The 17,464-nt window shown below is 38.6% G+C and overlaps 1 protein-coding gene across 3 annotated transcripts; it reads right to left on the reverse strand.

Moving 5' to 3' along the window:
* Nucleotides 1-356: 356 nt before the first annotated feature.
* LOC143854525 (barley B recombinant-like protein D) lies at nt 357-14,611 on the reverse strand. 3 transcript variants are annotated; one of them, XM_077364537.1, is made up of 3 exons: nt 14,312-14,611; nt 2,184-2,379; nt 357-1,544 (listed from the first exon to the last, which is right to left on the reverse strand). In XM_077364537.1, exons 2-3 carry the CDS (start codon nt 2,250-2,252, stop codon nt 732-734), a joined length of 882 nt encoding a protein of 293 aa, XP_077220652.1. In that variant the 5' UTR covers nt 2,253-2,379; nt 14,312-14,611; the 3' UTR covers nt 357-731. The 3 variants fall into 3 exon arrangements, with proteins under 3 accessions (XP_077220652.1, XP_077220651.1, XP_077220654.1); XM_077364536.1 differs by having other exon boundaries at nt 357-1,562; XM_077364539.1 differs by having other exon boundaries at nt 357-1,572.
* Nucleotides 14,612-17,464: the final 2,853 nt, after the last annotated feature.

Consider the following 17,464-nt stretch of genomic DNA (forward strand, 5'->3'; position numbering starts at 1 on the left):
ATTTTGTTCATTTATAGGGGTATTTTCCTGTCATTTAAAACCCTACTCAATGAACAACAACTTTTTTTCCCCTCCTTTCGTTTTGATGACAATTATCTCCTCTTTCTCTTCAATTTCTTCCCATTTCCCTCTTCCAACCCTAAGCCCTAATTTTACACAATATAGGTAGGACCAAGGACAGATCTACTCGGATTGGGTCATGGCGAAACAGGATACGAAAAGGACTCAAAAAAGGATCCGACCGATAATGGATCTGATCAGAATTGGCTCCATAGATACCCCTATTTATAATCCTGGTCCTGGTAAGGGTCACAATCCTGTTGAGCATTTCCATCCTGCCCTAGGAAACAACAAAGTTCAACTATTACTAGTTTAATTGCCACTTTAGAATCTGTTACATGAACATATATACACCAAAGTACAATGTAACGTCTTTATAGATTGGATTTCTTCTTATATTTACCTATTTCGTTCCTCTCTAAGGATACTGAGTGACAAATCACATTCCAGTGCCCATTAAAATGAAGATCCTGCCACCAAGAGCAAACCCAACCTTTTCTCCACCCTACCCATTAACCCAAACTCCTATTTTTCCCAACCACCACCCATTTTCTTCTTGAAAGAAAAAAAATACCAAGCCCTTCATTTATCAAAAATCTTTCTTTCCCTCCATCACTGAAAAACAAACCTTCCCAAATAACACCCAAGCCATCTTAGTTCTAACTATAGCTTCATTTAATGGTGATGTAGCGATTAGTCCCATGCTTCGCCCAATGGTCCTTAAGATCTAGTGGGGTTGACGAATCATGGCCTTCCGCAACAAGCCGACTGAGCAACTTGGTGAAGGCACTGCCACTCATCTTCCTGCCACCCATTCGAGCATGACGCTTGTTTGGCAAGAATGGCAGTGGATATATGGACATGGTGGTTGTACAACAAGCAGATTGCCATCCTCCACTCCCCCACTTGTAACACTGTTGGATGACACCGGTGCACGAGCAACCCGGTACTGGCATGGTCGAGTCGTCAAAGGTGACTTGGTTCAACCCCAGGTCCCCATCCTTCCATTCAAGCTTCTTCACCACCTGCTTGTTCAAGTCCTCCCCCGCCCTCTTAATTTTTTTCAATCGTTTCGATGCCTTTTTGGATGATATTTCGACTTTTGACTCCTTCCTTGGTGGCTTAGGCTTAGCCTGCCGGGGTTTTACAGTGGCCTCAGAAGCCGTCGAGATTGGGAAGGCCTCAGTTATATGGATTTCCCTCATAGGGTAGGGAAATCTACGTGGAACTCCATAACCTGGAGGACAGTTGGCCCCACTGCCATTCATGGCATTCTCGCGGACATACTCAAGGGCAGAGATGGCAGAATCGCGTTCCATCATCGCATTGTTCCTCTCGGCAATAGCAGCATCACGTTGCTGGATTGCCAAGTCTCGCTCGGCCAAGCCTGTCTTCTTCTCAGAGAGGGCTAAGTTTCGCTCTTGGATTGCAGCATCCCTTTCGGCTATGACAGCCATAAGCTTTATGACTGGGTTGTCCTTCATCTGCGGGGGGATAATCCACTGCAATCATCTAAGCTTATGATCATCAAACAAGAGAGCTGTTTACATGCACAGCAATTTACACCGACGAGCTGGGATAATTTATTCTTTTGTTCAATACCCAGCGAGGGTCAAATCAATGACCTCGAGGTTGGGATCATAGTTAGCAAAAACGGCGTTTTTTATTTTTTTTTAAATGCCATTTGAAACTTGTTTTAATGGTTTGCAGTATAAAACTCTGCTTAAAACTTTTACAGTAAAAAAAAAAAAGTGTTTTTTTTAAGGAAAATGTTTTAAATGTGTTTAAAACACGTTTTTTGGCCACCTTTCCAACTTCAATTATATTTTGTAAATTACAAAATTTCAAATGCATCTTTTTGTGTTTCCATTTTTTGGCTTCTTTCTTTTTGAACCAAAACCGTATTAAACTCGAATTTTTGCCGTCCCATTTTATTGCGGAATCATGTTATGCTAACTATGGTCGGGAAATAGCACAGGAATAGAGCTATGGCCTATTCCAAATGATTTGTTTAGGGCTAACATTTACTTGTTTCTTTTCTGATGTGTGAAGTTTTTTGCACTATAGTAGGTAGAGAAGGAGAAAATGAGGAATGGACTTTCTGAGAAATCTATGCTTGATACCTGAGTGTGAAACTCTTTGTAATGATCTGATTTGTGTCTTACGTTGTCCCCCTGCCCGTTGTCATCCATGTCACAATCCCTTTGAGAAATCAAGGGAGGGATAAGTTTCTGGCCCCCGATGAAGATTCCGAGTTGACCTCATTCGGCAACAAACCAACTTTTAAGTCTTGAGATGCTTTCAACTAATTTAGATAATCTAAATTTCAAAAAATGAAAAACAACCAGTTTGAGTTGCAAATGAGGAACGCTTTCAAGAGAAGTTATTAATTAAAAAACGGAAAGATATCCTGCATCATTAAAAAGTCGTAGAACTGAAATGCTCACTCTTTTGCATACCGAAGAGCAAGCTAAAGGTGGAAACTGCTAATTGGTAAAAATAATAATAACTAACAAACCAAATAATTGAAGTTGAGGATGGCATAACTTTATTCATCAAACAACCCAACGCTTATGCTAGGATTTTCTTTGCATTGTGACTTAATGTTAGGACAATGAGGTATACTGATGGAAGATAAGAATATTGTGCCCAAAACGAGATTAACGCATCAATCAAATTTTGGTACCTATGTTTTTCCCAGTAGTTATATAAAATAAGATTTGGTGGATCAAATATGCAAGGAAGAGAAATGTGCCAACTTCAACAACAAAATCATCAACCACAAGAAAAATGTGCAATTTCAACAATTAAAATCATCCAACCGCCAGTAATTGCTATCAAGAGAATCCTTTAACCCGTGGACAACAAATTAACCACCAGCACATGATAAACTAGTAAACAGTAAAGGAACTAGGATGACTTATGACTGCAATGTAGGTAATTGGAAGTGTGCATTAATGTTCCGTGGTTGAATAGATCCATTGATGTACCTTGAAAGAAAAGTATTAGCTTACGAGAATGACAAGATACGAAAAGTCCCTTGACACAGGACTAGACTGCTACAATCAAAGCCCAATCATATTGCACAAACAAGTCACATCAACCAGTCTTTTGCTTGTTTCCAGCCATCAAACACCTAAGCTAAAATAAGATGAGTTCATCTGAGAAGGACACTCCAGTTGTACTTATCAAAGATTTCATTTTGTCATCGCAAAAAGATGGCTCATGATTGCTACATGATCCCTTGCCAATTTTACGATATGCAATCCATCAAACCATGTGGAAGCTAAGACAAGGTTTTCATGATTGCCAAGAACAAAATGAGGGCAATGTAACAGGGGCCTATCAGTATGGGGGTTCTGCTACTGTAGAATGAAAACATACGATTCTCCAAAATAATTTCCTTCCAGTGAAACCATACATGAATATGCCTGTATAAAATCTTCCTCATAATGGAGGCAAGGGAATTCTGTTAAGATAAAACTATTAGGTATGACAGATAGAGAGCTGGGTCTTTTTTTTTATGACATAGGGTATCCCCACCCCAATTTTTAGGGTGGGACGATTCCGATGCGGGCAATCACTCATATTGGAATCTAAGGAGGAGGTTGTCACCAATTTCCTACTTGACGAATTATGGGGAAGGGAAAACTGAAACTGGATTACATTACCAGCTTAAGGAGTTGGCAGGAGGTATTATAGTAGAGCGGAACGATTCAAAATTTGGTTGGGAGGAGAAACAAGGGGTGACTAGTCGATCACACTTGCTTTTTAACCATTGGAAACAATTTCAAATGGAGATTCATAGCGGTGTATGGGCCAACAAATGCAGAAGATTTATATGGGAAGAATTGATGACATCCACAAAGGACAAAAGGAGAAGGAAGAGGAAAAAAAAGAAGAGAACAGAAAACGAATAGATAGAGAAATGAAGGAGAAAGGAAAATAGAATTCAGTAAGAAATTTGAAGGCCAGACTATAAGAAAGAGATGAGTGTTCTGGGATTGCTTCACTAGAAGTGTTTTCTTTTGTGGAAGGCTCTTCCCCATAGGCTTGTGAATCCCTCAGTCTAGTGCCTTTTGGTGGTAGTATAGGTTCGTTTCTAATCTGGTGGTTTCTTAATCGAGTTTTAGAATTTGGGACTATAGGTCATTAAAGGGTAAATCCCTTTCATAATCTTCTAGGATACCTATCGTTTAATAGCACTGTGAATTGCATGTCATTATCTAGAAATTGTCATTTTTCCATAGCCATAGCTTGAGAGATTCGTTCTTTCGCTTAGGTTTTCCTGTCTGGATATTTAACTTTGCTATTCCTTCCTAGAGTTTCTCATTAGATCTGGAGTTTTAGAGTTTCAGGAGGCAGGTTTGGTAGTTTCAGATGAATCGGTCGGCTTGAAGTTTCAAGAGGTTTTTGTTTAGAAGAACTCCAATTACACGCAGTCTAAAAAAGGTACAGGTGATAGTTTTAAAAGATTGCTATGAAAGATGTAAAGAAGGCATACTACAAAATAGAGGAAAGGAATGCCTAGTTTCCACTGCAATTTTTGGTTACTTTTGAATTGGTCTCAAGTATGCCCGTGCCAATTCACCTTAATATTTTGTATTGCAGGCTGGGACTCCTGGTCCCGAATGCTATCTAAATATTAATGAAATATGTCACTTTTCAAATAAAAATTGATGACATCCACAAACTGATGACATCCACAAACACGGTGACATCCCTGTGGTTGGTGGGGTGGATTTCAATACCATGAGTTTCCCTCTTGAGAAAAGTTGTTTGGGAAGAACAAGTATGCAGAAGTTTTTGGCATTCATTCAAAGGTGTGAGTTGGTGGATTTTCCCTTGGAGGATGATGAGTTTTGATCAAATAATCAATCAAAACAAATTCTAAGCAAGATAGATAGGGTGCTTCTATAAAAGACTGGGAGGTTCTGTGTCCCCATACAACACAATGGGTTTTACATAGGCCAACATCGTATCATGATCAAATCTTGATTGAATCGAAGAATTGGAGAGGGGGAGTCAAGTCCCTTTAAGATTGATCTGGCCCTTCTAAGATCTCGGGTTTTCTAAACGAGTTCCATGAGAGGGGTAGGTTGGGAAAGGAAAACAATACCACATTCACTACGCTAATCCCCAAGAAGGAAGGACCTAAAGAGTTGAAGGACTTTAGTCCAATAAGTTCGATCCATATTCCATAGTGCTTACAAAATATTGGCAAAGGTGTTTGCTAGTAGACTCAAAGGGGTTATGTATGAGGTCATTTCACCATATCAGGGAGCTTTTCGACCGGGAAACCAATCTTTGATGGCATCCTTATAGCGAGGGAATTTCTTCTCAAAGAAAAGAGAGGGAAAGACAGAGATTATGAGCAAGATTAGTGGGGAGAAAGCATATGACTGTGCGGTTTGGGAGTTCTTGGAGTTAATTCAAAGAAAAATGGGTTTGGTAGACCAATGGAGGTGTATAAAATCTTGTATCTCTTCCACATTTTTTCTCAATAATTCTAAATGGGGCGTCAAGTTTTCTTTAAAAGCTCAAAAGGCCTAAGCCAAGGGGACCCTTTATCGCCATATTTACCATCATGATAACTGAGGTTCTTAGTCAAATGTTGAAAAGAGCATAAGAGGTAGGCTTAGTGCGAGGATTCCAAGCTAGTAGGAATGCCCCTACTATCTCATACCTAAAATTTGCAGATGACATCTTCATAGTTTTGATTAAGTCAGAAATTTAAAAAGAATCATTCAATGGTTCGAATTGGAATCGGGTTTAAATAAAAATTTAGGAAAAAGTTACATAAAGGGCGTAAATGTTCATGATGAAGAGATCTAAGAACTTGCAACTATAATGAGATGTAGAAAACAACAAGTTCCTATTACCTACCTTGGACTCTTCCATTAGGGAATGGTGTGTTGGCTCCATGCATTTTGGATATAGTAATCGAAAGAAAAATAACCAACATCATGGAAAAAGAATATCTTTCTTTTGGTGGAAGGAGGATTATCCTTATTAAGGTGGCACTGGAAAATCTTTCGGTCTACTTTGTGTCGCTATTTAAGTTACCAACGAAGATGGCTAGTAGAATGAAAAACAAGAAAAAAAATGCCTTATGGCACACAATTAGTGGAGACAAATACAGAAGGAAATGAGGGGATGGGGAGAGAAGGGACCCAACACTAGGTAAAGGTTCAGGTGCATGACGGTTTATTTGTTTATCAAAACCCTTTTTTAAGTCTAGAGTTAGAATTAGTGTGGGAAGGGGAGAGGATACTAGGATTGGGAGGCTTTATAGTTAGAGAATCTTTGTGGTGCCATGCATTCCCGAATTCATATCTCCTAGCAGCCAATAGAGGGGTGAGAGTTTGTGATTACCTTGAGAGAAGGGGGATGGGTCTTTCTCTTGGGAACTAGGCTGATGAGGAAATCAAAACAAAAGGAAATTTATGGTTTCTCTAATCTACTAAGGGACTATAGCAACCTTTGCCTAGCTAGTCATGAACCGGATAAGAATATGGATACCTGACGTGGAAGGAACCTTCTCTGTTAGATCATTTTTCCACTGTGTTCTAAACAGCGAAGGTAGATCTTCCATAGCAAAAATCTGGAAGACGGCCCTAGCACTGCTTAGTGTAGTGGCTTTCATGTGGACAGTGGTGCAGAAAAAAGATAAATACAAGTGAAAGGCTCAAGTGCTCAACCGTAGAAGTTTTAGACTTGCAAGTAGATGTGTGCTTTGCAAAAAAGAGGAAGAAAGCCTTGATCATCTATTACTTCATTGTGTTTTTGCTTGTAAAGTATGGTACATTATCCTATGCAGCTTTGGGATTTTTCTGGTGCTCCATTCCTTGTTCAAAAAAATTGTTATTGATTGCGGGAGAATCCTTTTTGTTGGGACTGGAAAATACTTTGCAAAAGGGTGCCTTGTGTAATGACTTGGCATCTTTGGAAGGAAAGGAACAATCAAATATTTAATGATACAAGCTGAGCTCCGTGAAATGTCATTTCATATATAAAAATGGATCTAATCATATAGGCAAACACTAGCAATAAGTTGTGCCCCTATTCTACCCAAGAAATTCTAAGAAATAGAGGAAAACAATATGGGGAAAAGGGTTTTAACACCAAGGTTAAGCTTAAATGGATGCCCTTGATGAGAGTTCAATGGCCAAATCGGGGATGGCAGGTATAGGGGAAATTTTTCGTGACTCAGATGGGAGAATTATCAAAGCCTGCTTGATGCATCAGTGGCATTTGCCAAACATTACTTAGTCACCACAAGTGGCAGGTAGGAGGCGTGTAAGTGTTTAGTTTCTCAAACGCCTCAAATTGTTACACTCGTGATGTCTAGTTCCTTCCTCGTCAAGGCTTGATATTTAGATCAGCATTGATGAACGTAGTAAGAATAACCATGGAAAACTTAATTAGCACTGCGTGCAATGTTAACCAAAGGTCATAAAGCACCTAGTTTTCTATTGATAATGGAAAGCCTTTACTAATCACCATTAAAAAAAGGCAGGGTTTTCCCCACACTAACGTGGCTGTTAGGAACTTAATATACATGGGTTTTATAATCCTGGATTCTAAAATTCTGGATTTTACAATCTTGAAAATTACAATCTAGGTTGTAGTTTATAAAATCCAGGTGTTAGCTTGTAAAATCCAGTATTTTACAATCCAGAATGATAAATCCTTGTATCCAAATGGCCTTTAAATACAGATATTTACACCCGCTCTGAGGAATAACCACCTCTTTAGTGTCTCTTAGGATATGCATAAGAGAAATCACATTTCTACTATATAACCATATTTCTACAGCTTACGCTATGACAAAGAGCCCATGTAATCGCAATAGAAATCACCCTCAACGCATAAAATGTTAAGACCACAACAAAGAACGTTAACTTCACTTTTAGATAATTCTTTGTACCCAGCAAAAATGAAGACTTCCAAGATTTTGCCTTTATTCCCAAGTGTCGCCCACGCTTGTGGGACCCAGATGGCCCAAAGAACATTAAAGTTGAGCTCGATCACATCGATAGCGTAATCCATCTTGAAATTCTGTCTTTCACATGCAAAATGAAGTCTCCTCCCATTTCCTAAAAATATCTTGAACAGATGTCCCTCGGAACTCTTTTCTAGCTAGAGCCTCATCGAATGACAGAGTTTCCATTGGCTAAAAAGGTTTATAAAGGTGCCTGGAAAGCTGAAAGAACTCTAAAAGAGTTTAGAACCAAATTTGATACCAATTGCACCATCTTACAATGAACCAAGAGCATTTCTTCTGCTTGTCTACAAAAGAGGCGCGTATTCACAAAAGAAGATCTTTTCTTGAAAATGTCAATCATATTGATCTTATTCAAGATTGTCTTTTTTTAATGGCAATCTTATTCAAGATTGTCATCCAACAAAGAGCTTGAATCCTAGGAGTACGAGGGCTCATCTGCCACGAGCACTCCATAACTTCACCAAAGAAGAAAGAGGGCTCATTAGCCCCAATGAAATCTAGAAAAGTGAATTCAAAAAGAGAGCTTCAGGTTCTAAAGTCAAAAGATGGTTATCTCCATAACTTCACCAGAGGAGGTAGAGGGCTCACCAGTTCCAATGAGGTAAAAAAAAAATTAATTCGAAAAGGTAAAAAGTTGGTTATCAACCTATACATCAGGAACATAAACCTCCTCGAATATCAGGGTAAATATAAAAGACACTCAAACTAGTCCTCGATAATTCTCCCAAATATCCACTCCATTATCCTTCCCCCATTATCATAACAAACTTTTATAAACACCTCTCTCATGATGAATGAACAAAAAGGCAAGGCACAACAGTACACTACCCCACTACAACGCGTCCCAGATCTTAATGCTCCCCTTCCCCTGCTTAAACCTAGGATCAATTATCAAACTAAATTTTAGCTTGAGAAATGGAGTGCCATGCACAAAAGCTGACATATTTAGTGTATCACCCCACGCCTCATTGCATCATCATGTTTGCGAAACGACCAGTTACTCCAAAAGCTTAAGCTGTTGGAGAAAGGCGTTATTTAATCTTTTATACTTTAAAAATGTTTATCAATCGTAGTAGGGTATTGGAAGCGTACCGAACACATCAAAATCAGATAGGTATAGTCAATGTCTAGGGAGATCCCAAAAGATGATAAAAATATCTACAAAATTGATAACAAGGCTTTTCTATAATTTTTTTTTTCGAAATGAAACAAAGAAACACTATAAAGATGTACTCTACCCTCCCATCTCCAGAGGGCCACAAAATAGCCACAGAGGAGAGAAGCAGAGGGAAATGTAGAGCAAAAGCAAGATTCTAGTATCACTTCGAGGGAAAGGCTTTTCTCTAAGTTTATGAACACATATTTCATTTTCTGACAATTAGTTAAGCCTTGATTGCCTGATAAGATGTTGAATACAACAAAATGTCCATTTTATATAATTTTTAATAGTTTTTTTTGAAATAAGTATTAACTATTAAGAGTCAAGAGTCAAGACACTTTTACAGTTCTGTTTCTATGAGTTAGATGCTTCCATGAAATTTTTTTTTTTTTTACAGTTTTGTTTCTATGAGTTAGATGCTTCCATGACAATTGAACATCAATAATTCAACATAAACATATAATAATAGTGTAGAACTTCATTTGTGGAGTCAATGTGGAAACTTTTTTTTGGTAGTTAGCTGGGATTAAACCTCCGACCTCCAGGTTGTGGAAACTGATAAGGCAAAATGGCAACATCATTCATAAAAATATAAAGTTCAAACTAATAAGTACAAAGAATAAAAAAATAATATGTAGAAAGTAAATCTATAAATTTCAAATAGAGAAAACAAAAAAATCCTAAAATCATTGGTCTGACGTATTGATTCATCAATTAGAGGATCAAACTCAATATAAATATGTAATCATAATGTGGAGTCAATGTGGCAACCACTAAGGCAACATGGTACATCGGTCATCAAAACATAACGTACAAACTACAAATAACAAACAAAATGATGTATAAGTATTAATATGTATTATGTAATAAGTATAAAGGAATAAATTGAATAAAGGAAAAGTAAAAAAATGCCTAAAACCATGGGGCTGCATATGATACAGCCTTCATATCATCCATTGGGAACCTAAAGATCCATTACGTAAATCACCCTTAGCAATAATATCTATGTGCAAGGCCTCCTCTCTCCCAATCTCCATAACCCCTTTCCTAAGAGATCCTTATTCCTTAATCTTAAGCTTCACATGCCAAGTTCTCCATAAATTTTTGATTTATTCACTAATGCATACCCGGAGGCTCGCTTACAAGAAAACTCAGGCGCTCAATGGGACCAAATTTTCACATTCACATAGCCAAACCAAAACCATAAACAGTTAAACAAACATTTAGTGAAAAAATTCAGCATAGGGAATCATGTAGATTAGCCTCAAAGATAAACCATTAATGGGAAAAAATTCTATATGTCCAATAATCCTCAAATAAACAAAACTAATCAACATGCTAGGTAATAAAATGATGATCCAACGGTCGGATCATATCATTCACTTTCATCCTCATTAGCAATAACAATTGTGTAAGGCCCCCTCTCTCCCAATTTTCAAAACCCCTTTCCTAAGAGATCCTTATTCCTTAATGTTAAGCTTCCCATGCCAAGTTCTCCATACATTTTGGGTTTATTCACTTTCACCCCCTTCAACAAGTGTTTTAGCTGCTTCTGAGAAAAAAATCCAGGGGTAACTTTTCAATCCTATTAATTACAAATCCTAAAATTTTGAACAATCAAAAACATCGGTAAGTTGGAAAGAGAAGACTTGATGAGAGTAATCCTCCAACCAAAAGGATACGTAGAGCACAAGACTATTTTCCATTCTATCAGTCCCTAAGATTCCAACTGGCAGGAGCCTGAATTTGTTGCTGACCATTAAAAAAAAACTAGATTTGTGGCTGGTGTCAGAAGCCAATGGAAGCAATGAAGTCTGGAAGTATACCGAGGCCTACCTGGTTCCCATGCAGTAATATGGAAATGACCCCTAAAGTTGGCAACCATGAGTCTGTTCGGAAACAGTTTGTTCACTATGTGCTAAGGGAAAGTAAAGGAAGGAGGCCCATCACCCATGCCTTCTATGCTTCAGTACTCCCAATTTATCTGAAGTTGGCCTTGACAATATACTCCACATTGGCGAGGTTAACGGTATCAAAACGAAGGCTGAGAAGTACAAAATCAGAGAGCTCCTTATGAGGTTGGAAGACAGAGACAGAAAGAAACCATCTCGAAATGGGAAAAACCTTATTTGTTATTCGATTGAGGGGGGGGGGAGAGAGAGAGAGATTAAAGAGCATGGAAAAATGCCCATCCTCCTCTAAGAAGTTGATAATCCTACAAATGTAGGAGGGAGAATTGAATGACGAAATCATTTATCGATAATGACTGCTGTGGTGGACCTAAAGGTCAACTAGGAATTTGAACCATAGTTTTAAAACTCCCCCCACGTCCGCGTCGACTCCCCCGAGTCAACTCCCTTTACCCTTGGCCGCGTTCCGCATTGCGCCACATCCGTGTTCCGGGTTTTGCCCTACAGAGTCCATAAAAACTCCCATGACTCTCCCGAATTATGACCACGTCAACCGGGTACTGAACCACGTCATGCTGAGTCGACTAGGATTTTCTTTGGCCGTGTTATGCGCCGTATACACGTTTTTAAAAACTGTTTTGAACATCCTTGTGAACCAAGAATCTAAAAAGGAGAATTTCAACTGGTTGTACATCGAGAAGGTTATTCCATTAGTCGAGAGATCCAGAGGTGTAATCCTTATGTGGAACCGTAGTTGTCAACCCGTGACTCGACTCGTGACTCGATTTCTTAATTTTATGACTCGTGACTCGTAAGAGTTTTTCACAAGAACAGAAATTTAGTTGAACAAATATACAATTATATATCAAAAGATGAAGCGTGTACAAAATATAACCCAATAGCATATAGATGAAGCACTAAGCCAAAAATATAAATAACTATATGCTTGTAACTTGCATGCACAAAAATAATTAAGTTCTAAGTTCCAACTTCCAAGTTTTCAATCATCAAAACAAGAAAGCCTACGCCCAACGACTCGAATCGACTTGTAAGAGTTTGACAATCTACGAGCCGCATGACGACTCGTAAGAGTTTGACAATCTGCGAGTCACCCATGCGACTCGCCTCGAAAGCCCAACAACTCAACTCGAGTCAACTCGTGAGTTGACTCATACGACTCGTAAGAGTTTGACAACTACGTGTGGGACCAAGATGCCTTTCATGGTGTGGATCACTGAATCAGAGAAGGATGATTGAGGAATTGTGTATAATGGAAAACTCGAAATCTCCGTCAGTGAGATGGTTAAATAGAACGTGAAACTAGGACTAAGGTTCTTAAGGTCTTTCAATCTCTATCAAAGCTTTGAGTTCCCATAATTTGTATGGTGGATGTGGGTAGTGGAAATAAAGAACTAATGCTGAGAGACGCACTCAAGGCATAACAAAAATTTCTTCAAAAAAAATGAGGGTAGTCATAATCAGAGGTTCAAAGACATGAAGGCTGAAGCAAAAAAATTAGCAAGGGAAATAACAATGACCCCGTGATGTAGGACCAACTATGGGAAAGATTTTTTTAATTGAAAATTGTAGGATTTGAACATAGATGACAATAGATCATAGTCAAGAATCAGAGCAAAGAACTAGTTTCAGTTGTGCTAGGGTTTACAATATGATTGAATCTAGACTGGTTGATGTTAATAAAGTCACTTCTAGCAATTTGGGAGCACCTAGGAAATGACGAACAGATCTAACAGTCCAAATCTTATATGAAATTCCCATAACATTTCCATGGCTTGCATTGGGTTATCAATAAGAAAATGATCATAAGACTTAGAAATATATGGAGCTAATGAAATTTGTAGGGAAGAAAAGAAAGAATCATGGATTGGAATTGAAGATAAAAATAGAACTGGATAGAAAACAAAACCAATTCCTTAGAGAGATTTGGACAGAGAAAATAGTTATTGGAGTCACACCAACGGAACCAAATGCATCACATGGGTGGTTTTCCTAGGGCATCACACCGAAGGAGATCACAATAGTTTTGTTGGAATCACTCTAACAAGCCCCATGTCATCACATAAAGGGGTTTCAAGGTTTCACACGCTGAAGAAGAAGGTTATGCAAGAATATGATGTGATTCGGCCTCATCTTCCCACCATATATAGACTCTTCATTTATATATATTTTTATTTTCACGGGTGACTTTATATTTCAGCATATTATTATTCTAAAGCCTAGATGTGGGAGATGTCCACATCATCTAGGGCTCACACCACTCACACAGGTTTTAAAAAAATCCTATGCTCCATAGAAGGGGAAAAATATGAAACGATCTATCTTCAATGAGAAAGAAATGTACCCTTGATGGTCAACCGGTACTTCATCCACAAGGTGGCAATCACTTAATTGCTGAAATACTTTCACCATATCATTGAGCCATAGAATGCATGTGTAATGGCTAGTTCACTTCTATTTAAGTGTAGCATACCAGTCATCCATTTTGAGTATAACACAGCCTCGGCACTATCACATTTGAACATCTTTGCCATAATTTTCTCTAATGTGCCTTGCTCCAACAATGTTTTGAATTGCAACAACCATGAAAAAGGGCACTGTGCTAATGCTCTATAAAATATCTCAAAATATTCAAAAGACACCTACATGGGTACCCTCCATGAGTAAAGTACGCAGAAAAAAACACATGCCCTACTCTTCATGATAAAAGTTTGCCTCTAATTCTTCGAATTACATCAACCTCGAAAGCACGCCGCTATAACACACACCAATTTGCCAAACAATACCTAATATATATGCTTTAAAGGGAACACTGGATCCACCAAAACCAAAACCCTAGGTGGACTTCCATAAAAACCCTACATTGCTACTGCTACTTCAACAAGACAGTCAACGAATCAATCGAAGAACATATCGATAGGATTCCAATTTCTAACCACAACTTAATCGAAAAATAAACATATAGTACCAATTGTAGTTAAAAAAAAAACTAGAATTTGAAAAAGCCAAAAGAGAAATATCATAAGCCCTAGAAGTAGAAAAAAAAAGAGAATGAAACCTAAAAACTCATAACCCAGTCAAATACGAGTCAAAATTTTCATTAATGAGACAAATATGAGAATGATGGAGTTTAAGAGTGGTGAAGCAAATTCTTACCTCCAACAAATGAGAGGAATCTTGTGGAGAAATCGCTTGGTGGCTTTTCCCTCTGCTTTTGAAGATGCCCACGCACCGAGGGTGTGGAAAATCAGTTGGTGAGATTTATTTATTTTTTTTATTTCTTTTACGTGTGTGGGTGTGTGAGGAGAAAAGAGGGGAATTGGTGGGAGAGAGTGAGAGCCTTTTGTTGCCGTCTCGTTTCTGGTCCTCGTTTTTTTTCGTTGGAAAAATTGTCAAAATGGGGACGACTGCAAAATGCTGAAATATCGGAGATGATGGGACACCCTTTCAAACCTTGTGAAAGGGGTTCAAAACACCTTTTATGACATTTATTTTTACCTAAATACCCCTCAAACCAAAAAGAACAACTAAAAGTAAAATAATCCTCTCTCTTCCTTTTTCACCAACCACATTTACCACATCTCTCTCCTTGCAACAATCCCCTGTTTTCCGGTACTTTTCTGTTTGTAGCGGAAAGGGTTATCAAGTCCAAGAAAATGGAGTTATCAAGTCTGTTTTTTTCTAGTACTTTTCTATTAGTAGTAGGGGTGTAAACGGATCAAATTCGGAGCGGATATGGCTATATCCGAATTCGATTACAGTATACACTATCCGAATTCGGATTCGGATTTGACGGATATTTAATATCTATTACCGAATTCGTATCCGTCGGATATTGTTCGAATTCGGATATTATCCGTATCCGTTTATCCGGTAAATTCGAATATTTTATTGCAGCACTTTATCTTTTTTCTTCTACTTACTCGAATGAATTTTTCAAACCCTAAAACTAGACATCTACATTCTCTTCACAAAATTAACTCTTAAATCCTAAAATATATGAGATCCTCTTCTTCCTTTTAAAACAAAGGCAGAGAGAGAGAGAGGGAGGCGATGGGGATGGGGATGGGGATGGGGATGGGGATGGGGATGGATGATAGTGTTGGTAGTGGTCTTTGGATTTTTCCTTCTTTTTTTTTGTATATGATGGAATGGGTTTGGGTTATTTTGATGGAATGGGTTTGGGCTATTTTTGTTTTTATTTTATTTTTTCTAAAAAGAATATTCACTTTTCTTATAGAAACAAAAGATAGTGTGTCATTACTAAAAATAAATATTAATGATATTATTAATAATAAATAAAAAGGATTTACTTCTCGGATTCGGATGTTAAACGGATCAGATATACCATTTACCAGATTCGCATCCGCTAAGAGCCGGATATCTCATAAATGAATTCGGATAATATCCGCTTGAAACGGATTCGGATAATATTCGCTTTAAACGGATTCGAATGCGGGCGGTAATCGAATTTCCGAATATCCATTTACACCCCTAGTTGGTAGCAGAAAGGGTTATCAAGTCTGATGTTTTTTAGTACCTTTCTGTTGGTAATGTAAAGGGTTATCAAGTTGATCCAAATGGGGTTATCACATTCTACAATGGGGTTATAAACATTGATTATGGGGTTATCAAGTCTGCTGTTTTCGGTACCTTTATGTTGACAATGAAAAGGGTTATCAAGTCGATCCTAATGGGGTAATCACATTCTACAATGGGGTTATCAACATTGATTATGAGGTTATTAAGTCTGATGTTTTCCAGTACCTTTCTGTTGGTAATGTAAAGGGTTATCAAGTCGATCCAAATGAGATTATCAAACTATGTAATTAAGTTGCCGAGGTTACAAATGGGGTTATCAAGTCTGCACAGTTCTAGTACTCTTCTGTTGGTAAGGGTCCAAATGGGGTTATCAAACTATGTAATTAGGTTATCAAAAATAATAATAGGGTTATCAATTATGCAAGTGGGGGTTATGGCAATGAGGGTATCAAAATTATAAATGGGATTATCTACTCTCTAAAAATTGGGTCATCCACACTCAAATGGGGTTATAACCACTGTAAAGGGGATTACCAACTATCAATACGGGGTCATCAGAACTTGTTTACTTGTAAACACCATAGTTAAACACCAACCTTCAAAACCATATTTACAATAACATTTCACAACCTAAAAAAACACATCAAAGTTATGCATATCAGAACGAATATACATTTCAACACCTGAACTATCAGAACCTATTTAGCTTACAAATCATATCAGAACCAATATACATTTCACAACTGTAGACACCCCATTTTGACCGAACCTGAGTTCGAGTTGTTCTGCGAAGCTTCGTCAAATCAGTGATCTGGGGTCCCAAATTGAACCCTAAGCTAGGTTAGGGTCCCCCATAGGTCCCCGTAAAATTTCGTTGGAATCCGAGCTCGTTTGATCAGCGAACGAGATGAATCAGTGTCGTAGTGTAAACCTGCAAGGGGGGTGAGCTATCTGCGAAAGGGGGCTGTCTAGTTGAAATGGGAGGGTCGGAATATCATGTATGTATAAAGGAAAAAGGAGGGGTGCATTAGCCTGGCTGGAGCCAAATCAAATTCGTGCGCCCATCACTTTTGGTGCGCCCATCAATTGGGGTGTGCCAATATCTGCAACCTTCAAATGATATATAAAAAAAAAAACAACGAAAATTAGGAAGATTTTTCATTTTCGTTGCATACGAAGGAGAGGGAGGAGAGCAGAAAGAGAGGAGAAGGAAAACAGAGAGAGTCGCCTCTCCCTCCGGCAAGCCAGCCACCGGCCAGCCACCACCCCCCCACCTTCACAACCTCCATCACCATCACCATCGCTTCCCCATCTTCTCAAACCCCACATCCAATTTTATTTTATTTTCTTCCCTTGAAACCCATCCGGCCACCCATCGGAACTCCGGCCGAATCCCACCTCCATCACTTCCGGCCTCCACTTCTTCTTCTTCTATTTCCTCCACCGCCACCTCTCCCACCTCCAAGCTCTGGCCGATCATGGCTAGATTCCAGAATCTGAGATCTGAAATCTCAGATCTGAAATTTGAAATCTCAGATCTGAGATCTCAGATCTGAGAAGAGAGAGAGAGAGAGAGAGAGAGAGAGAGAGAAAGAGAGCTCGCCGGCCATCTCCTTTCCTCCGGCCCCATCATCTTCTCCCCTACCGGAATCCGGTAATCTCATCGCCGTCGGTAAGCCCTCATCCACACCACCTTCTTCCTCTTTTCTAAACTCTAACCTCTATTACATCCCTCTCAAAACCCATTTTCGTTTTCCCTCAAATCCC

Source organism: Tasmannia lanceolata, unplaced genomic scaffold (genome assembly GCF_043159265.1).
Source record: "Tasmannia lanceolata isolate RefF3 unplaced genomic scaffold, GAP_Taslan_0.1 ptg000020l, whole genome shotgun sequence".
Lineage (NCBI taxonomy): Eukaryota > Viridiplantae > Streptophyta > Magnoliopsida > Canellales > Winteraceae > Tasmannia > Tasmannia lanceolata.

Coding starts and splice junctions, on each gene's coding strand:
- LOC143854525 (XM_077364536.1), bottom strand. CDS start 2,252: ATGGATGACAACGGGCAGGGGGACAACGTAAGACACAAATCAGATCAT. Junction 1,563..2,183: donor ACAAAGAGTTTCACACTCAG/GTATCAAGCATA, acceptor AGATGATTGCAG/TGGATTATCCCCCCGCAGAT.